This window comes from Salmo trutta, chromosome 26 (assembly GCF_901001165.1).
Source record: "Salmo trutta chromosome 26, fSalTru1.1, whole genome shotgun sequence".
In the NCBI taxonomy this organism is placed as follows: domain Eukaryota; kingdom Metazoa; phylum Chordata; class Actinopteri; order Salmoniformes; family Salmonidae; genus Salmo; species Salmo trutta.
Genome location: NC_042982.1, coordinates 798,512 through 821,792, shown reverse-complemented (window position 1 = coordinate 821,792; position 23,281 = coordinate 798,512). Strand labels below are relative to the sequence as shown.

Here is a 23,281-nt window from a genome sequence, read left to right as displayed (position 1 = left end):
TGCTACATTGTATGCGTTATTTGTTGGCAACCTTGTACTTGACGAAGTTTTTGGAACAGATTCCTGTTGGAACGTTCCACAAATTATATCCGCCCCCGCTGAACTGACAGGGACATGGCAGCATTTCACTAGAATATAATTTCATGTTGTCATTTTTTCCAAAATATTTTAAACATTTTTTTCTAACAATAGCTAATATTTTTTCAAGTAAATGTTAGCGAGAACTGTTTATATTTGGTGTGTTTCAATAGTGAAAAAAATCTCAAACAGCTCTTTCTTCTATAATAGGCTGGGCAACGTATCAGCTACATAAATGCGCTAGCGCAATTCAGCAGCGACTTGACTTCTGATTTTATCACTATCACACTAGCTATGACAATTACTTTGTCTACTTTTCGACAGACCATCCCCAACAGTAACGCTGATGAGAGTTAAAGTGAGAGCACTTTGCACACAATTTAAAGGACCTCCGATTTGTGTGGTGCAAGCTGCGGCTGATGTTCTGAACTGAAGCCTAGGTAGCCATTGTGGGGCCTTGGGACGCCTGCGTTCACAGTGCTGTTTTTTCTTGCAAACATGGCGGCCCCTGCTCTAACCAGCCGGGCTGGGTCCGTAAATAGCTCGGGAAACAGCCCCACTGCGACTCCCAGCTCCACGACCAATAACAACAAGATCATCCCAAGCTACCCCGAGCTCGATTTCAGGTCTGGGGCCAGAATCGAGGATTTGAACCGACTGATTCAGGAATTTAGTAAACACGATCAGCGAGAATATGACGACCAGCGAGCGCTCGAGATCCACACCGCCAAAGATTTCATTTTCTCCATGCTCGGTAAGAGATTGTCGGTGGAAAAAAATCACGTCTGTTTAGCTGTAATTTGAACCTACAATGAGGCTCAACATTGTTTTATTATGCAAACTATTTATGACAATGCTCAATAACAACTACAGTCCGCTAGCTTCAGGGCCGGCCCTGGACGTTCTGCCCCCCCCCCCCCAAAAAAAATAATAATAGAAGTTTCAGGGAATAATGGACAGAGAAATAGGCATTCTTACCATTATTTCTCAATGTCAAACTAGTGTCTTGTTTGAAACGCTGTTTGCAAATAATTGCATCTTAGAACATCCTTATGAATCTAGGCATGGCACTTTCAAAAGTTACCTTTCCACCCAGACAGGGGATGCAGAAACATGTAAGCTTCAACTGCTGGCTACTCTTCCGTTGTATAACCCAACAACGTAAGTGCTTCCCTAAAAACTGCCTGGGTTTAAACAAACATCTTCTCTTTTCAGAAAGAGAAAAGCTCAATTAATAGGGACAGAATAGCAAAGTTCCTTTTTTTTATCTCTTCGAATATTATAGGCTGCAGCTCAGCGTCAGAATGTCATAGAGACGAATCAATATATCCCCATATGCATAGTGGGCATTTTAGAGCTTGTTTCTACCATAAGGCATCACCGAGTTAAGCATTGTTATAGAATGCTTGATATCATTTGGATATGTTTCATGTATTTATTTCAAAATATAAAGCAAACAATAAATATTATTTTTGACCTTTTCTTTAACAAAGGGTATGTGAAACCCTCACTCAATTCAAGCCCTGGTTTTAACCAAACACCAAGCCCTTCCCAGACACGGATATATTTAATCAGTGCATGAGATAGTGTTGGAGTATTTGGCTATACCGACATCTATGGATAGCATAACTGTGTCTATCAAGCAGGTAGGATTACCACTTATTTTTTGGAGTAGGAAGAAATAGGCCCCATATGTAATTCTATGATTATGCTCATAGAAAATGTTGGTGCACATATAGGAGGTCCCTTACCAGTCAGAAGGGAATTTTACTTTAACCCCTGCAATGTTGCTATCACTATGCAGCCAAATTCCTATAGTAGGAAACCAAGTTTCTTATTAATATTATACCACCCGTTATCACACCTGGCAAGATCCCATAATTGTCAGAATTACAATACAAATTACACTTTTATATAACATGTTTAACATATATTTTAATATTCCTTTAGAACTGTAAAAAAGAGTGATCATTGAGCTTTAGAAACAAGTGCTTTCATAAGTGCATGGCGGGCCTCGTTTCGCTGGAGCAGTGTAAAATAAGCTTTATGTCAATGACCCAGCCTCAACGAATTTTGTTTGTTTACATATCGAGTTTGATTGTTCAACATCAGTTTCAGCATTTATTTATTTAGTCTCCGCCTACAGTGGCCTCTTTCTGCTGTGGTGCTGCATTGCAGTCAACGATGTTTTCTGTCGGTAGCTGTCCATGGTCCTGAAATCAAATCATCTGAGAGAGACCGAGAGGGAGAGAGAAAGATTAGGATGTAGTCTATTTAAATAAATAAACAACAAAGTAAACGGGTGATAGATAATTGAGTAATCATACAAATTTAATGCGAGTGGATGATTAACGCTTACCTTTTATTCAAAGACAGGTTGACTCGCCTGGCCTTCCTGGCAGCAAAAGCATGCACTGCTTGTTGGAGGTTGATTTTGTAAGACAGCTCATGCTCAATTGATATGGTGGCGAGTCCATTGAGTCTCTTGATTTATAGCAGAGCACAGGCGTTTTTGATGAGTTTGAGACATGGTCTCTCCGCTCTCTCCCCGTTCGCCATCCTCCTATTGTAGTGGGACACTGAACTTTCATTGCCCCTCATCTCTTAGGAAATTCCCCTCCTTATCCTGATGTGGCCCAGCCTGCACTAACAAATCCCGTAAAGAACTATTCATATTTTGGCCACTCACCGGGATCTTTTATGTTTTTTTTGTCTGGGAGTCGGACCTGTTCTTGTCCAGCCAGACAGCTGTCATCATCGGTGGAAGTGCATTGCTCGGACACCGGCTGATGGACATTGCTGCACGCTGCACGCTGATACATTTCAGCAGTGAATTTCTTTGTTTTAGAGATTGTGCTTCTTTTCTCATTTTTTACTTTTTTTAAAATCTCTACAGCTTACTTTTATCTAAAATTATATCCACTAGTAGTAGCTAGCTAACGTTAACAGGCTAGGTTAGGCTACTGCCTTAATCACTAATTGTCTTCGTCATACACAAACATTAAAAAACAATACAATAATTTAATTGGAAGATTCATTTTTATGAATGTTTCACAATTGGATAATCCCATATAAACACACACATCACCATAGCTACCAAGGATAGTGGGAGTGAACTTTGGGAGAAGTGGGAATGGGGTGGGAGTGGGTACTGCAGCAACGCTATGAACTGGGACTGGGGCGCCGCAGTGTAGTAGCCGATCAGGGGCACCGGAGGGCAGCAGCCAATTGTCCAAATTCCGCCCCAAATTCAACGCTGCTGCCTAATCTTGCCTAATGGGAGGGCCGCACCTGGCTAGCTTAATTTCATGGGTGAATGGTAATTAAATGGCTACCCGGACTATTTGCATTGTGTGCCCCCTCCTCTCAACCCCTCTTTTACGCTACTGCTACTCTCTGTTTATCATGTATGCATAGTCACTTTAACCATACCTACATGTACATACTACCTCAATCAGCCCGACTAACCGGTGCCTGTATATAGCCTCGCTACTGTTATAGCCTCGCTACTGTTATTTTTCACTGTCTTTTTACTGTTGTTTTTATTTCTTTACTTATCTATTGTTCACCTAAACTTTTTTTTACTTAAAAATTGCACTGTTGGTTAGAGCCTGTAAGTAAGCATTTCACTGTAAGGACTACACCTGTTGTATTTGGCGCACGTGACAAATGAACTTTTATTTGAATGGATGCAATAATGAAAGCAAGTGTGCTGCTGTTTTGAAATCTATCAGTGTAGATCAAATCAAGAGGCTGACTAAATCCTTAATATCTATTTATCTGACCCATCATTGTCCAGTCCTAGATACATTGATCAATATAATTAAGAATGGATTTAGTCTTAAATCATTCATAGGGCTGCACTGCCTGCAAACTGTATGCTCGAGGGCATACGGCGTGATAAAGACGTCTTTTTCTGTTTGAAATCTGTTCGGGAGGTTTTATAACCATATAGCAACCAGATTAAGATGTCTTTTTCATAACATCATAAAAAACATGTATTATTTTGGTTGAAATCTGATTGAACTACTGACCAGTTATCTAAATGCTATTCAATTAATACCAATCTATATAAACATGTGCATAGTGTTATAAAGTACCTAATAAAAATACTTGAAAGTACTTATCTGTACTACTATCTGTACTACAATTCCTAAAATAAAATAATGTACTTTTTACTCCATACATTTTCCCTGACACCCACAAGTACTCGTCACATGCTGAATGCTTAGCAGGACAGGAAAATGGTCAAATTCACACACTTATCAAGAGAACACGTGGTCATCTGTACTGCCTCTTATCTGGCAGACTCACTAAACACATGCATCGTTGGTAAATTATGTCTTAGTGTTAGGGTGTACCCCTGGCAATCTGTACATTTGAAAAACAAGAAAATGGTGCCATCTGCTTTGCTTAATATAAGAAATTTGAAATGATTTATACTTTTACATTTGATTCTTAGTAAATATATTGAGCACATAATACTTTTAGACTTTTACTCAAGTAGTATTTTACTGGGTGACTAACTTTTTCTTGAGTCACTTTATAATAAGTTATCTATACTTTTACTCAAGTATGACAATTGTGTTTGTGGGCCATGCACCCATTGGATATAAGACACTAGAACCATTACCATTATACAAATGTTATTTTTCCAGCAGGGTTTCTATGAGTCAGTTTAGCACAGTTGGCAAACAGCTGGTAGAGTGCACCAAAGCGGGTTAGGGTCTCATGTACTCCGTCAACACGCTGGGACTATTCCGTTTGAGACTCGGGACTCAGACTCAGGGGGCTTCATGCGGGCCGAGCTCTTCCAGAGTCCAGCATAATCATATTACTCTAGGCTGAGGCTAATGGTACTCGGGGTGAGTCCACTTCAGTTTATCTGGCACGATTAACTTCTTCAGGATTAGGGACATTTTAGGTTTTTATCCTGCAGGTGATGAAACACCAATAAATAAATAAATATTTTTTTATTTCACCTCCATCGAATTTGCTAGGTCATTAACAAGCAACATTTTTTGACAGTCTCTGTGGCCCAATCAGAGATGGTCCCTAATTTATAGGTTCTCTGCTTTAAATGCTTTTGATTTTACTACAGGCTATGGCAATACTTTTTGTAGTTGCAGGCCAACGAATTGAAAAGTGCACATTCACATTCATAACATTTGTTCTAGGCTACCAGCATGTAAGATAAACATGCACAATAATACAGGATATCCTTACAAAAATGCACTGCTGTTAAAATGCAGTGAAACTGCAGTACAATTAAATAATGCTTTTTAAATGAAGAATATCTGGTGGCTTGCTGTGTGGCTTCTAATGGTAATCGTTTGTTTATTTTGCTGTGCATTTTCTTCTGTTCCACTGAATGCAATTTCGATTTTCTAAACTAAATTGGTTTTCAGAATTTAACAAAATACACGTAGGACTATATATTTGATTTCAATATCCTAATACAATCCATCAATATTTACAAACCCCTATTTTTAATCCATTTATTTCCATCAATAACTAGTAAAACATTATTGCACCTGAATTTCACCCTGAAAATTACAATTTATGTTTTCCTTAAAGCTTTTGAGCAATTCAAATTACTGCACACATTGTTATTTTAATTTCAGTAAGTACATTTTAATTTCAGTAGCTAAATGAAGAGGTAGGCATATATGGTCCAACTAAAATTTGGATTGGAATCTGTGCCTCGCTCGCAGCAATACATGTCTATGCGCCTCGCATGCAGCCTGCTTGCACAAGCGCATTGCTCAAGCGTCAACACAGCTGGAAAACAATGACTGTTTCTCGAAATGTACACAAAAAACTTTTTTACTTTTGTAAGTAGAGCGGCGGTTTGTTGGGGAGAATAATGTCAAGGAAAGTTTTTCTAGCAAGCTAACGTTAGCTAGATAATTTTAGCTGGCTAACGTTAGCTCGCTAGCTAATCCTCCATGGACGTGGTAAGTTTAACTTTTTTTTTAACCTGTTGTAGCTAGCTAGCTAACGTTTTGACATTTTGATATCTGTTTTAATGACAGTAAATGGGTGTGTGTGTTATATCTGTGTGAGAGATGGACAGAGAGCGATGATGATCACAATAACGCGTGAGAGATGGTTGATGAATACAAATATAGGAAACATTGATTGTGTGTGAGACATTTTTAGCTAACCTCATTCTTGAAATATGGATGTAAAGTTTTTGTTGATTCATCAGGGATCCTTGTATTTGACAATATGATGCATTTTGCCTATTCCCCCCACCCTCATTCTAATGTTACACCTCTCAACTGCCTTTTTCAACTCTAGATTTATTTATTTTTTAAATTTCAGTAATCTTCTAGTTTGGATGGAGGAGGGGAACAAAGGGAAAGAGTACAGCAGTTATCCAGCCTGCTGACTAAGAAATGTAAATAGACAGCAAAACACAGGCTATCTCTCTCCCGTCTCTCTGCCTGACTGCCAGATTGCTGAGGGGAAACATGGTCAATGTACTTGCTAGGCTATCTTAGTGAAGACCTTAGGTCTTCTGTAGTAGCTAGGTTAATGAACTTAATGGTTACTCATGATTTGTCGCAATCTTTATGGTTCCTGAAACATGTCAATGACCTACTGCATGACCTCTACAGCAGTCCTTGGCCACCCACTTAGTTACCAGTGACCTATTCTGCCACGTCCCAGGAAAAGAAGAGAGCAGAACCACCTCTTAAATCAATAGTCATTGACAGTAAGTTCTGTGTGCAAGATGTTTTATTTTTTTCCCCTTTTTGATATTCTGATTTTCAATGTGTATTGATTCCTACTAACCACATTGGTAAGAGCTTGGTTTGTACTAGCTATGCTGATGATCATTAAAGTTTTCTCTTTGCATCAGGCCTTGCCTGATCTTAGTGTAAGTAGATCCACTTGAAGTAGCATTGCTTCCTAATCATTTAAGTTTAAGTAAAGCAAATACATTTGATTTAAAATCCCATTTTAATTCTCCTTTTTTTTCAGTTGCGAAACCCTTGTCCTGATTCCACACAGACCTCCCTTGGTGAGTCATGTAAAGTTTCTCCCCTTTCTCTCTTGCTCGTTTTCCCAGTTGCTCACTCAAACTCATACACGTGTGCAGCTGCAGAGAAGAGGAAGAGATTTGCCAATTACACCCATTTCGAACAATATTTGTGGCAGGAATGATATGACAGACACAGCTTTTTAAAAAGAGAATATTTTATTCTGTCTTTACACATACTTACATTTTTGCATTTACCTTTCTTTTTTTTAAGACTGCCAAGCTGTCCTCAATTGGGGGTTCATCTGTCTGGGACAATGTCCTCAGGATTATGAAGCAGTGTGTTTTATAAAAAGTTGTTTGAATATTACAACATGTATTAGATTAAGCAAAACTTCACCATTTAGAGGTGAGTTAAAAAAAAAAAAAACTATTGTCTTTCTTAGTGTTTCGGATTGATGACCAATTAATTAATGCCCCACTTCAATATGAAGGGACAGAGAAGCAAACATGCCTTTGCTGTCACTTGTTTGTGCTCCATTGTACTTGGTAAGTAATTGTGAGCAGTTGAGACATTTGACAATGATACATTTTTAGTAGATTCTGACTGTTAAATATATTTTACTATGTGCCTGTTCTGTTGTGTCCTGCATGTCCTCATTATGCCAATCTTGATTTATTTTCTTCTCTTTTTATGCTTACAGTAAGTGTCATGAAAAGCCTGAAAACTCAGGAAGTTGATGTGTTACGGGCCCTAGGGACAGTCCTAAAATGTGTCCCGGACTGCCGTGGTGGATAACGACGCAAAGTATGTATATGAGCAAGTTGCTCTTTTTTGAAGACGTCTCTAAGCTATAACTGCAACAAACTTCTTCAACTATACTGAACAAAAATATAAATGGAAAGTGCAACAATTTAACATTTTTACTGAGTTACAGTTCATATAAGGAAATCAGTAAATTGAAATAAATTCGTTAGGCCCGACTCTCTGGATTTCAAATGACTGGGCAGGTGCTCAGCCATGGGTGGGCCTGGGAGGGCAAAGGCCCACCCACTTGGGAGCCAGGCCCAGCCAATCAGAATGAGTTTTTCCTCACAAGGGCTTTATTTCAGATGTAAATACTCAGAAGATCCTGCAGGTGAAGAAGTTGAATGTGGAGGTCCTGGGCTAGCGTGGTTACACGTGATCTGCGTTTTTATTTTCCCATTGGACGTACTGCCAAATTCTGTTAAATGAACATTCAGGGAGGGCGGTAGACTCCTAGAACAGTTACTTTAGAATTAGAAGCTAGTAGAAGACTTTAAGCTAGAAATTAAAATTGTTTAGGACTGGATGTAGCCTTTAAGAGACACAGAAAGGATACATTTAGTATAGATAGCAACACCACCACCTTTGCCAATTCTATCAGCCCTGAAAACTTTAAAGCCATTAATAGTAACCTCAGAATCCACGATGTTTCTGATAAAATAAGAATATCTGGATCTGCCTCGGAATTCCAGATCTTCGTGTAGTCAATATTTGGCAAAAGGCTGCAAACATTTAGGTGCATGAATTTCAAACCTTTTCGGGCTTTGAAATCACCTGGAGTGTCAAAAGTCGGATCATTACCCGCCAACCTATTATTTATAGCCAAAGGCTGCATAGCAATGAAAAATTAAATTGTCAAAATTGACCCCAATCCGCCCTACATGTTGCTTATCTATGACTGATTGCTGGGGGCTTTGAGATGTAATAATAGTAGGGGTTATCTGAGACAGCAGCGCCTTCCCTGAATGCTGATTGGCTGACAGCCGTGGTATATCAGACCATATACCACAGGTATGACCAGTTAATAAAAGCAATAAGGCACCTCGAGGGTTTGTGATATATGGCCAGTATATCACGGGCTAAGGGCTGTGTCCAGGCACTCTGCGATGCGTCGTGCGTAAGAATATCCCTTAGCCGTTGTTTCATGGAATCGTGGCTGAATGACGACATGGATATTCAGCTAGTGGGATATACGCTGCACCGGCAAGATAGAACTGCACACTCCGGTAAGACGAGGGGGGTGGTCTGTGCATATTTGTAAACAACAGCTGGTGCACAAAGTCTAAGGAAGTCTCTAGATTTTGCTCGCCTGAAGTAGAGTATCTTGTGATAAATTGCAGGCCACACTACTTGCCTAGAGAGTTTTCAGCTATACTTTTTGTGGCTGTTCATTTACCACCACAGACAGATGCTGGCACTAAGACCGCACTCAGTCAGCTGTATAAGGAAATAAGCAAACAGGAAACCACTTACCCAGAGGCGGCGCTCCTAGTGGCCGGAGACTTTAATGCAGGGAAACTTAAATCAGTTCTACCAAATTTCCATCAACATGTTAAATGTGCAACCAGAGGGAAAATAATTCTAGATCACCTGTACTCCACACACAGAGGCGCATACAAAGCTCTCCCTCGCCCTCCATTTGGTAAATCCGACCACAACTCTATCTTCCTGATTCCTGCTTACAAGCAAAAATTAAAGCAGGAAGCACCAGTGACTGTCTATAAAAAAGTGGTCAGATGCTAAACTACAGGACTGTTTTGCTATCACAGACTGGAACATGTTTTGGGTTTCTTCCGATGGCATTGAGGAGTACACCACATCAGTCACTGGCTTTATCAATAAGTGCATCGAGGACGTTGTCCCCACAGTGACTGTATGTACGTACCCCAACCAGAAGCCATGGATTACAGGCAACATTCGCACTGAGCTAAAGGGTAGAGGTGCCGCTTTCAAGGTGCGGGAAGCTTACAAGAAATTCTGCTATGCCCTGCGACGAACCATCAAACAGGCAAAGCGTCAATACAGGGCTAAGATTGAATCATACTACACAGGCTCCGACGCTCGTCTTATGTGGCAGGGCTTGCAAACTATTACAGACTACAAAGGGAAGTACAGCTGCGAGCTGCCCAGTGACACGAGTCTACTAGACGAGCTAAATCACTTCTATGCTCGCTTCGAGACAAGCAACACTGAGGCATACATGAGCATCAGCTGTTCCGGACGACTGTGTGATCACGCTCTCCATAGCCGATGTAAAACCTTTAAACAGGTCAACATACACAAGGCTGCGGGGCCAGACGGATTACCAGGACGTGTGCTCCGGGCATGTGCTGACCAACTGGCGGGTGTCTTCACTGACATTTTCAACATGTCCCTGATTGAGTCTGTAATACCAACACGTTTCAAGCAGACCACCATAGTCCCTGTGCCCAAGAACACAAAGGCAACCTGCCTAAATGACTACAGACCGGTAGCAGTCACGTGCGTAGCCATGAAGTGCTTTTGAAAGGTCACATCAACACCATTATCCCAGAAACCGTAGACCCACTCCAATTTGCATACCGCCCAAACAGATCCACAGATGATGCAATCTCTATTGCACTCCACACTGCCCTTTCCCACCTGGACAAAGGAAACACTTATGTGAGAATGCTATTCATTGACTACAGCTCAGCGTTCAACACCATAGTGCCCTCAAAGCTCATCACTAATCTAATGATCCTGGGACTCAACACCTCCCTCTGCAACTGGATCCTGGACTTCCTGACGGGCCGCCCCCAGGTGGTGAGGGTAGGTAGCAACACATCTGCCACGCTGATCCTCAACACTGGAGCTCCACAGGGGTGTGTGCTCAGTCCCCTCCCGTACTCCCTGTTCACCCACGACTGCATGGCCAGGCACGACTCCAACACCATCATTAAGTTTGCAGATGACACAACAGTGGTAGGCCTGATCACCGACAACGACGAGACAGCCTATAGGGAGGAGGTCAGAGACCTGGCCGTGTGGTGCCAGAATAACAACCTATCCCTCAATGTAACCAAGACTAAGGAGATGATTGTGGACTACAGAAAAAGGAGGACTGAGCACGCCCCCATTCTCATTGACGGGGCTGTAGTGGAGCAGGTTGAGAGCTTCAAGTTCCTCGGTGTCCACATCAACAACAAACTAGAATTGTCCAAACACACCAAGACAGTCGTGAAGAGGGCACGACAAAGTCTATTCCCCCTCAAACCAAAAAGATTTGGCATGGGTACTGAGATCCTCAAAAGGTTCTACAGCTGCAACATCGAGAGCATCATGACTGATTGCATCACTGCCTGGTACGGCAATTGCTCGGCCTTTGACCGCAAGGCACTACAGAGGGTAGTGCGTACAGCCCAGTACGTCCCTGGGGCTAAGCTGCCTGCCATCCAGGACCTCTACATCAGGCGGTGTCAGAGGAAGGCCCTAAAAATTGTCAAAGACCCCAGCCACCCCAGTCATAGACTGTTCTCTCTGCTACCGCATGGCAAGTGGTACCAGAGTGCCAAGTCTAGGACAAAAAAATGCTTCTCAACAGTTTTTACCCCCAAGCCATAAGACTCCTGAACAGGTAATCAAATGGCTACCTGGACTATTTGCATTGTGTGCCCCCCCCCACCACTTTTTACTCTGCTGCTACTCTCTGTTTATCATATATGCATAGTCACTTTAACTATACATTCATGTACATACTACCTCAATTGGGCCGACCAACCAGTTCTCCTGCACATTGGCTAACCGGGCTATCTGCATTGTGTCCCACCATCCGCCAACCCTTCTTTTACGCTACTGCTACTCTCTGTTCATCATATATGCATAGTCACTTGACTAACCGGTGTCTGTATGTAGCCTCGCTACTTTTTATAGCCTGTCTTTTTACTGTTGTTTTATTTCTTTACTTACCCATTGTTCACCTAACAACTTTTTTGCACTATTGGTTAGTAAGCATTTCACTGTAAGGTCTACACCTGTTGTATTCGGCGCACGTGACAAACAAATTTTGATTTTCTTTTATAATCTCAGATTGATACATTTGTAATGCACTGATTCTCTTCACTCTAGATCTGACCCATCACACTAGTCTTCAAGAGGACCACTACGCTCCAGATCGCCTTCTCTGCTCTAAGGTCCTTGATGACAATCTACCCCATCACACCACTCTTATTAAGCATAAAAAAATCCCAATGTGTGTTTATTATTATTTTATAAACTGGGTGGTTCGAGCCCTGAATGCTGATTTGGCTGACAGCCGTGGTATAGCGTATACAAAACATTTATTTTTACTACTCTAATTAAACTGGTGACCAGTTTATAATAGCAATAAGGCACCACTGGGGTTTGTGGTATATGGCCAATATACCACTAAGGGCTGTATCTAGGCTTTTCGTCTTGCATAAGAACGGCCCTCAGCCGTGGTATATTGGCCATATGCCACACCCCCTCTTGCCTTATTGCTTAAATATATTCTATCCCAGTATTTCTATGCATGTAATGTCTGTAGGTGAATTATGAAACAATTACTTTGCAAATGTGAAAAGATTTGTGATGTAGATCGCTTGATCTATTTTAAATGTAAGAATATGTTGCAGATTGAAACGTTAATTGGTGCCTATAGAAACAAATCTAAATGTAATGAACAATGTTTTCAATATCCAACTTTGTCTTCTGGAGTCCTTTTTACAGTAGGTAATACGCTGTAGTCAGGTGGTCATTACCAGATTATGATGAGATCTTATGATCAGTAGTCTACTGATGTCTTTTCAACCAGGTTTTGCCCACTAGGTAATGTAACATGGATAAGTTATGACTGACTGACTGATCTACAAATAATAATCAGTAGTTATTTATGATGGAAGGTGATTTGTCTCCTACACTGTCTGCTGCAATGTAGAACAAGCCCTGTGTGTCGGAAAACAGTGGGCGCGTTCGAGCGGATCACTTTTGTTAAGTCGTTGGTCACCGCCTTTCAAAGTGTGTTGCATTATGGGGATCAAAATTGTACGACTAGCTCCTACATGTTGACTGCATGATCTTTACAAAAATCATGTGCTCAAAGGTCATGAAGTTTTGACTGCAGCCGACTGCAAGTTTCTGCAGTTGCTCTTCACAAAGTTCATCTTGCAGCCATCACCTACATTGTGGGGGGGCTCTATTGTCAACCAGTCATTAGGGTGTTTTTGTTTGACTCATACGAACGTGACCAAAAACATGACTGAAACAGGAACTAACTTTGCCACGAATTATACATATCAGTGGATATACAATTTAATGAGATATTTGAGTCTCAATAATGAATTGTACACGCACATTAACAGTAGCAGTCAAAAGTTTGGACACACCTACTCATTCAAGGGTTTTTCCGTATTTGACTATTTTCTACATTGTAGAATAAAAGTCAAGACATCGGAACTATGAAATAACCCATATGGAATCATGCAGAAACCAAAATCAAATCAAAATATAAATATATTTTACATTTGAGATTCTTCAAAGTAGCAACCCTTTGCCTTGATGATAGCTTTGCTCACTCTTGGCATTCTCTCAACCAACTTGATGAGGAATGCTTTTCCAACAGTCTTGAAGGAGTCATTATGTTGAGTACTTGTTGGCTGCTTTTCCTTCACTTTGCGGTCCAACTCATCCCAAACCATCTCAATTGGGTTGAGGTTGGGTGATTGTGGAGACCAGGTCATCTGGTGCAGCATTCCATCACTCTCCATCTTGGTCAAATAGCCCTTACACAGCCTGGAGGTGTGTTGGGTCATTGTCCTGTTAAAAAAACAAATGATAGCCCCACTAAGCGCAAACCAGATGGGATGGAATATTGCTGCAGAATCCTGTGGTAGCCATGCTCATTAATGTGCCTTGAATTCCAAATAAATCACTGACAGTGTCACCAGCAAAGCACCATCACACCACCTCCTGCTTCACGGTGGGAACCATGCATGTAGAGATCATCCCCAGTGACGCAACGGTCTAAGGCACTGCATCTCAGTGCTAGAGGCGTCACTACAGACCTTGGTTAGATTCCAGGCTGTATCACAACCGGCCGTGATTGGGAGTCCCATAGGGCGGCGCACAATTGGCCCAGCGTCGTTAGGGTTTGGTTGGATAGGCTGTCATTGTAAATAGTTAAATAAAGGAATTTGTTCTTAACTGACTTGCCTAGTTAAATCAAAATTAAATATTATTTTTTTTATAAAAATCTGTTCACCTACTCGGTGTCTCACAAAGACACGGTGGTTGGAACCAAAAAATCTCAAATTTGGACCAAAAGACAGATCTCCACCGGTCGTCCATTGCTCGTGTTTCTTGGCCCAAGCAAGTCTCTTCTTGTTATTGGTGTCCTTTTTTCTTTGCAGCAATTCAACCCATGAAGGCCTGATTCACACAGTCTCCTCTGAACAGTTGATGTTGAGGTGTGTCTGTTACTTGAACTCTGTGAAGCATTTATTTGGACTGCAGTCTGAGGTGCAGTTAACTCTTACTTATCCTCTGCAACAGAGGTAACTCTGGGTCTTCCTTTCCTGTGGCGGTCCTCATGAGAGAGCCAGTTTCATCATAGCGCTTGATGGGTTTTGCAACTGCACTTGAAGAAACTTGACATTTTCCGGATTGACTGACCTTCATGTTTTAAACTAATTATGGACTTTCGTTTCTCTTTGCTTATTTGAGTTGTTCTTGCCATAATATGGACTTGGTCTTTTACCAAATAGTGCTATCTTCTGTATACCACCCCTACCTTGTCACAACAAAACGGATTGGCTCAAACTTATTAAGAAGGAAAGAAATTACACAAATGAACTTTTAACAAGGCACACCTGTTAATTGAAATAAATTCCAGGTGACAACCTCATGAAGCTGGTTGAGAGAATTCCAAAAGTGTGCAAAGCTGTCATCAATGAAAAGGGTGGATACTTTGAACAATCTCATATTGCACACTTTTTTGGTTACTAAATGATTCCATATATGTTATTTCATAGTTTTGATGTCTTCACTATTAATGTATTAATGTAGAAAATAATACAAATAAAGAAAAGCCCTTGAATGAGTAGGTGTGTCCAAACTTTTGACTGGTACTGTATTTCAGTTGGCAAAATGTTTATAATTTAGAAATAAAGAAAAATCTTTATAATCAATGTCAACACTGCCATGTTGATCTGAACCCTGTTGTTGGAAAACAATGTTAGTGTTCAACTTTCGGCTGTCACAGTTGCACCTCCCATGACTTCACACCTCGGCTTTTGTCTAGAGTTGGTTGCTTTAGCCTTACCACTTAAACTTGCCCACTAACTCGATGGTATTCAAAGTCGGGTCATGACCCCTAGTGTGGTCGCCAAAATGATTATTAGTTTTATTATAGAACAAAACAATTTGGACAGATTATTGTATGGGACAATAAACAAACGTTTTTGAGAAAGATTATTTGAAAAATACAAGTTTATTGAGTAAATGAATTTATTTGTTTCATGAAAATGCAATGAATACAAGGTTATTTGTTGAAAATAGGATCCCTGCTGAAAAAGTTTGAATACCATTTTACTAACTTGAATAACTTTGATTTGACTGACATATTAGGCTAACTGTTGTTGTGGTGTACTGGTTCAGCAGCAGTGTTAGAAAAATGCAGACCATGAAAACTCACTCAGATGATTTGAGCAAAAGATACAAAAGGAATAGCAGACAGACACACACAGTCTCACACACACACAGTCGTACGCAGTCACGCACACAGCATATGTTTTACTATCCTTGTGGGGATCTAAAATTGATTTCTGTTAAAAATCCTATTTTCCCTAACCCTTAACTCTAACCCTAAATGTAACCCTAACCCCTGAGCCTAAAATAGCCTTTGTCCTCGCAGAAACCTGGGAAACGTCTACACGAGGGGAGAATTTTCCTTGTTTTACTATCCTTGTGGGGACTTTTGGAGATTTCCGGTACCCACAAGGATAGTAATACAAGCCCACACTCCACACACACTTGCGCTGTGGGCCTACACACTTAAGCTTCTTGCGCTCAGTGTCTCAAACAAACAGTGACAGTAGACCACAGCGCCGAGCCACTCGGGCCCGTCTCTTATGTCGGGGGTTATGGCTGCTGAGAGGGAACAGACACTTCCTGGAATCAGTGAATAGGGAAAACAAACGAGGCAGAGCACTGCAGTCCACATAGATAAACTCAGCCAATGCTTATGGAGCATGCTAGGCCAGCTCAGTCCAGTGCAGTGCACACAGAACCCAAGAGCAAACAATGCACAAGCTAATAACAAGGTTTCTTTTTACATCTGAAATGTTATGGAATGGCAGGATGCCTTTGACAGGGGAGATTTATTTGGCCTGTGTTAATATTCTGTCATGCAAATGTATCAGGTTGGAACCGGTTCAGGGAACAGAAACTCAGAAATAGAAACATTTTTAGAGGAACGGAACCAAAACCGGGAACGAAAGTGGTCTCTAGTTTTCCGGTACAGAACCGTTATTTTCAAATCTTGAGAACCGTTTAATCTTTAGTTCCAAAATTATTCCTAATGTATAGTATATGTCAACAACCTTTCCCTCAATGTCATCAAGACATAGGAGATGATTATGGACTACAGGAAAAGGAGGGACGAGGACGCCCCCATTCTCATTGACGTGGCTGTAGTGGAGCAGGTTGAGAGCTTCAAGTTCCCTGGTGTCCACATCACCAACTAACTATCATGGTCCAAACACACCAAGACAGTCATTAAGAGGGCATGACAACGCCTATTCCCCCTCAAGAAACTGAAAATATTTGTCGTGGGTCCTCGGATCCTCAAAACGTTCTATAGCTGCACCATCAAGAGCATCCTGACTGGTTGCATCACCGTCTGGTATGGCAAATTCTTGGCCTCCGACCGCAAGGCGCTACAGAGGGTAGTGCGTACGGCCCAGTACATCACTGGGGCCAAGCTTCCTGCCATCCAGGACCTCTATACTAGGCTGTGTCAGGGGAAGGCCCTAAAAATTGCCAAAGACTCAAGCCACCCTAAGCATAGACTGTTCTCTCTGCTACAGCATGGCAAGCGGTACCAGAGTGCCAAGTCTAGGGCCAAAAGGCTTAACAGCTTCTACCCTCAAGCCATAATACTGCTAAACAGCTAATCGAATGGCTACCCAGACTATTTGCATTGACCCCCCCGCCCCCCTTTTTTAACGTTGCTGCTAATCGCTGTTTATTATCTATGCATAGTCACTTTACCCCTAGCTACATGTACATATTTATTACCTTGATTACCTTGACTAACCTGTGCCCCTGCACATTGACTCGGTACCGGTACCCCCTGTATATAGCCTTGTTATTGTTATTTTATTGTTCTTTTATTTTCTTAAACTTTAGTTTATTTAGTAAGTATTTTCTTAACTCTTTATTTTTCTTAACTGCATTGTTTGTTAAGGATTTGTAAGTAAGCATTTCACGGTAAGGTCAACACCTGTTGTATTCAGAGCATGTGACATAAGATTTGATTTGATTATATAATTCTGTAATTTGGTGAAGTTATTTTGTTAGCAATATTCTGAACACATTACAATTCACATCATGCCATTATTCAAGCCAAGCCCCCTCCATGTCCACCCCTCTCTCTCGCTCTCTCCCCACCCGTGAAATTTGAGTCGCATTACGCGACTGAACTTAGTTGTTTACATTTTTGAATGGTCAACTATCTTACCTTTTCCACAGCAAGCTGCTCAATCTGCACTAATTGGGGGAGTAAATTAATGAGCTAAATGTAAATTCAATATTGATTTCACAGGTAAAAATGTATTTATGAAAAGGAACTATGTGAACCGTTTTGGGGGGGGGGGTTGAACCTGTTCAGAACTTTATTTTCTGGTCTGAACACCGGAATAGAATTTTAAAAAAGAGGTTCTGCTCAGAACCGAACGATTGGAAAATAATTTTGCTTCCAACCCCTGAAATGTATAGGCCTAGAAATACTTGGCAGCGTGGTGGTTTGACTGTGACAGGCACCCTGGTGGGGATGTGAAATAGGCCTCTTGTGTCCGGACTTGCAGCCTGGGGGGGATTAGGTGGAAATTGACTTGCACTGCCCCCTAGTAGAGAGATGTGGTACAACATTTGTATCCAGAGGGATATATATACTGCTCAAAAAAATAAAGGGAACACTTAAACAACACAATGTAACTCCAAGTCAATCACACTTCTGTGAAATCAAACTGTCCACTTAGGAAGCAACACTGATTGACAATACATTTCACATGCTGTTGTGCAAATGGAATAGACAACAGGTGGAAATTATAGGCAATTAGAAAGACACCCCCAATAAAGGAGTGGTTCTGCAGGTGGTGACCATAGACCACTTCTCAGTTCCTATGCTTCCTGGCTGATGTTTTGGTCACTTTTGAATGCTGGCGGTGCTTTCACTCTAGTGGTAGCATGACACGGAGTCTACAACCCACACAAGCGGCTCAGGTAGTGCAGCTCATCCAGGATGGCACATCAATGCGAGCTGTGGCAAGAAGGTTTGCTGTGTCTGTCAGCGTAGTGTCCAGAGCATGGAGGCGCTACCAGGAGACAGGCCAGTACATCAGGAAACGTGGAGGAGGCCGTAGGAGGGCAACAACCCAGCAGCAGGACCGCTACCTCCGCCTTTGTGCAAGGAGGAGCAGGAGGAACACTGCCAGAGCCCTGCAAAATGACCTCCAGCAGGCCACAAATGTGCATGTGTCTGCTCAAACGGTCAGAAACAGACTCCATGAGGGTGGTATGAGGGCCCGACGTCCACAGGTGGAGGTTGTGCTTATAGCCCAACACCGTGCAGGACGTTTGGCATTTGCCAGAGAACACCAAGATTGGCAAATTTGCCACTGGCGCCCTGTGCTCTTCACAGATGAAAGCAGGTTCACACTGAGCACATGTGACAGACGTGACAGAGTCTGGAGACGCCGTGGAGAACGTTCTGCTGCCTGCAACATCCTCCAGCATGACCGGTTTGGCGGTGGGTCAGTCATGGTGTGGGGTGGCATTTCTTTGGGGGGACCGCACAGCCCTCCATGTGCTCGCCAGAGGTAGCCTGACTGCCATTAGGTACCGAGATGAGATCCTCAGACCCCTTGTGAGACCATATGCTGGTGCGGTTGGCCCTGGGTTCCTCCTAATGCAAGACAATGCTAGACCTCATGTGGCTGGAGTGTGTCAGCAGTTCCTGCAAGAGGAAGGCATTGATGCTATGGACTGGCCCGCCCGTTCCCCAGACCTGAATCCAATTGAGCACATCTGGGACATCATGTCTCGCTCCACCCACCAATGCCACGTTGCACCACAGACTGTCCAGGAGTTGGCGGATGCTTTAGTCCAGGTCTGGGAGGAGATCCCTTAGGAGACCATCCGCCACCTCATCAGGAGCATGCCCAGGCGTTGTAGGGAGGTCATACAGGCACGTGGAGGCCACACACACTACTGAGCCTCATTTTGACTTGTTTTAAGGACATCAAAGTTGGATCAGCTTGTAGTGTGGTTTTCCACTTTAATTTTGAGTGTGACTCCAGACCTCCATGGGTTGATAAATTGGATTTCCATTGATTATTTTTGTGTGATTTTGTTGTCAGCACATTCAACTATGTAAAGAGTATTTAATAAGATTATTTCATTCATTCAGATCTAGGATGTGTTCTTTTAGTGTTCCCTTTATTTTTTTGAGCAGTGTATATTACATTTTAGTCATTTTGGAGACGTTCCTATCCAATTTCGCCAGTTATCAGATGCCGTCTTCATCCGCCTTCCCAGCTGTTTGGGAGATGGGCCTCCTGTATCTGCCTGGTCAGCAGCTTTGTAATTGGAGTTGTCTATCTCCTAGACTGGCTGCCCGTCAGGGTTTGAGAGCCCACTCTACTCTAAATTGTCCTGTATCCCTGGGTGGGGGCCCTATCCGGGTGCTGTCAGCTGGAGCCAGCTGAGCCTGAGACTTGTGGGGCGTCACTCCCTGAGGTAGCATGCAAGGCAGAGCAGAGCAGAGCAAAGCATGGAAATTTACTCGACAACCAAAAACATTTCCAAGTTCAGCTTTCTTAATGAACCATAAAATGTAATAATTTCTAGTTGTTTATCAAGGTTAGCTGGCTAACTCATTGATCCTGCTTTGTAGTATACCCCTCTGGTCTACTGGTAATAGGTTAAGTTGCATTTAAACAACACTGATACAGGATCAGATGTTTTCCCACCCACATGAATGTTAAACTTGTTCTCAACTTGCCTACTTGTTTAAATAAAGGTGAAATAAATAAATAAATCAATAAAAAAGGTTAGTATTGGGGGTAGGGTAATCTGATCCTAGATCTGTGGTTCGAGGAGAGGCCCACTCCTTTGTATTTTTTGTTATTTTTATTGAACAGATAGGACAGGTAAGGAAATGTAGGAGGAGGTTGAGTCAAAGGGCAGTAGGCCAGATTCGAACCCATGCCAACTCTAACCGCTGGACCACACAGGCCACTATTAATCCCCCTTAATCCTTCTCCCATCAGGTATGGTGCAGAAACTGGACCAGAAGCTCCCTGTGGCCAACGAGTACCTACTGCTGTCAGGTGGCGTGCGAGAGGGTGTGGTCGACGTGGACCTAGACGAGCTGAGCGTCTACGCCCGCGGCACCGACTATGACATGGACTTTACCCTCCTCGTGCCCGCGCTCAAGCTGCACGACCGCAACCAGCCGGTGACTTTGGACATGCGCCACTCAGCCCTGTGCCACTCGTGGCTGAGCCTGCGCCTTTTCGACGAGGGCACCATCAACAAGTGGAAGGACTGCTGCACCATGGTAGACCACATCAACGGCGCCACCAACTACTTCTTCTCACCCACGCTGGTGGCTGACTGGTTCTACGAGTCCATCAGCGTGGTCCTGGTGGAGATCCAGAAGAAGCCCCAGCGCGGCATGCCCCGCGTGGAGAAGGTGGAGCGGAACGGCACCATCATCTCCGTCATCCTGGGCGTGGGCAGCAGCCGCATGCTCTATGACATCTTGCCTGTGGTCTCCTTCAAGGGATGGCCGGCGGTGGCCCAGAGCTGGCTGATGGAGAACCACTTCTGGGACGGCAAGATCACAGAGGAGGAGGTGATCAGCGGCTTCTACCTGGTGCCTGCTTGCTCCCACAAGGGCCGTAAGGAGAATGAGTGGCGCCTGTCGTTCGCCCGCAGCGAAGTGCAGCTCAAGAAGTGCATCTCGGCCAGCCTGATGCAGGCCTACCAGGCATGCAAGGCCATCATTATCAAGCTTCTGTCAAGGCCCAAGGCCATCAGCCCCTACCACCTGCGCAGCATGATGTTGTGGGCCTGCGATCGGCTCCCCGCCACCTACCTGTCCCAGGAAGACTTCTCAGCCCACTTCCTGCTAGGCCTCATCGACGACCTGCAGAACTGCCTGGTCAACAAGATGTGCCCCAACTACTTCATCCCACAGTGCAACATGTTGGAGCACCTGTCGGATGAGATGGCCATGCTCCACGCCCGCAAGCTCAGCTCGGTGCGCTCCGACCCGGCCGAGCACCTGCGCACCACCATCGAGCATGCCAAGGCGGCCAACCGGCTGACCCTGGACCTTCATTGGCGCGGCAGTGCCTCAAACCTGCCGTCGCCACAGTCAGACGCGGGCGGCGAGCACCAGCCGGATGACCGATTGGCTAAGAAGCTGCAGCAGTTGGTGACGGAGAACCCCGGCAAGTCCATCTCGGTGTTCATCAACCCCGACGATGTGACGCGGCCTCACTTCCGCATCGACGACAAGTTCTTCTGAGACTTCAAAATAGAAAAATAATACTACTCCCCCCCCCCACGGCACCCATTCTTCTCCCCTTTGACTAGATTGGTCGAGTCATCAAATTAGTCGGTTTCCCAAGTAACGGTCGCCACAGAGCGTTGTGAGGTGCTTTTGTCCAAAAGTGTCTTCCCATTTTGTTCCCCTGTCCCTGACACCTGTCCCCACACCCCACCAACCCTACAGTCCCCCTGTCACCTTTAGAAGGCCTTTACAGGACTACATGAAACAGGTGGAAGAAGAGGTACAGCGTCTTGCCTCGGATGGTTAAGGAATGTCTTAGTCCCTGTAGGGGAACTGTTGGTACTAACGCCATAACTGTACATAGAGAGAGTTGAGTGGATATGTGTGTGTGGACTTTGATCTTATTTTGCACAGAATGTAGAGGCACACAGTTATCATGTTGGAAGTGCTATGAAGTGAAGTCTGAAATGTTGCTTATCATTTAGGAAGGCAATTTCAATGGTCTTTTTTTTCTCCTCTGGGCTAAATGCTCTGAATTTATACCTACTGGTTTAGGGTATGTTTAGAGCTGTTATTCCAATAAGCTGTATCACAATGACAAGTTCTTTCTAACTTTACGTTCTCTGTAGTCATGTCCATGTCCTATGTGTATAGTGAACAGTTCCAGACGTATTCCGAATATGCCAAAAACCTGCAGATATCTGACCGGCAATGTGATACACATATCTTCATCCTCAAGTGCAATTAGTAAACAAACAAACACACACACATCACCCAATACATAAACATGCTAACACTCATCATACACACTCCTGATCAGTGAAATGGTGTATTTAATACGTATTTGTAATATTCTAGAACTCTGGGGCGTTGTCATTTTGTTTGTCTTTGTTATATGGAACTCTGAAACATTTTACTGTGAGTCTTATTTTCCATATTTGCTGCTGACTTTAGGAAGATGTTTTATGATTAACTGGTTATGCAAATTAAGTTAACAAACACACAATTATGAATTTTAATTGTACATGTGCGTAGCTACTGTGTACAGTACATAGCACTGGAATACAGCATTTGTATGGACCAATCTAGCAGCAGCATTGTCAGCACCGATGAATCACGTGGCCTATCAGACGAATCCTGTTGAGTCAAACCTGTCATGGACCAATCAGAATGGACCAACCGTAAAACCTCACCATTGGCAGGGATCTAACACACTGCCTTACCATTAATTCGGACCAATCACTGGAGTGGCCTGAAGAACGTGTTCTATGCCTCTACTTTTCCAAAGGCATACTGGCCGCGTTTCCCAGGCTGACTACATTACAGACGCCTGCCAAATCTCACAATGCCTGAAGAGCTGCTTTATCACATCATATGATATGTCATATCACATCATATCATATAGCAATCTGATGCCTGACTGTACAAATCGATCAACCACGGGTTGATGCAATGCAACGTCTGCAATGTAGTTGGCCTGAAACGTGACCATACTGTATGAGAGGGAGAGCAAGTCCCGCGTTCGGCCTACAATGACCACATCAAATCAAATTGTGTGAATAATCTGAGATCTGTGTAGATGGTAACACTATAAACAAGCTAAAATGTAATTAAACATATTTAACAACAA

At 43.0% G+C, this 23,281-nt stretch overlaps 1 protein-coding gene across 12 annotated transcripts; it reads left to right on the top strand.

The window, feature by feature from the left end:
* The first annotated feature begins 104 nt into the window (after positions 1–104).
* On the top strand, positions 105–23,281 carry LOC115162849 (protein MB21D2). 12 transcript variants are annotated; one of them, XM_029714284.1, is made up of 7 exons: positions 744–832; positions 6,702–6,799; positions 7,069–7,108; positions 7,341–7,475; positions 7,561–7,615; positions 7,771–7,874; positions 20,402–23,281. In XM_029714284.1, exons 6-7 carry the CDS (start codon positions 7,838–7,840, stop codon positions 21,664–21,666), a joined length of 1,302 nt encoding a protein of 433 aa, XP_029570144.1. In that variant the 5' UTR covers positions 744–832; positions 6,702–6,799; positions 7,069–7,108; positions 7,341–7,475; positions 7,561–7,615; positions 7,771–7,837; the 3' UTR covers positions 21,667–23,281. The 12 variants fall into 12 exon arrangements, 11 of the variants coding, with proteins under 11 accessions (XP_029570136.1, XP_029570142.1, XP_029570137.1 ...); XM_029714282.1 differs by adding an exon at positions 6,406–6,481 and having other exon boundaries at positions 698–832; positions 6,705–6,799; positions 7,341–7,874; XM_029714277.1 differs by adding an exon at positions 6,406–6,481 and having other exon boundaries at positions 698–832; positions 7,341–7,874.

Coding starts and splice junctions, on each gene's coding strand:
- LOC115162849 (XM_029714276.1), top strand. CDS start 577: ATGGCGGCCCCTGCTCTAACCAGCCGGGCTGGGTCCGTAAATAGCTCG. Junction 833..20,401: donor TTTCATTTTCTCCATGCTCG/GTAAGAGATTGT, acceptor TTCTCCCATCAG/GTATGGTGCAGAAACTGGAC.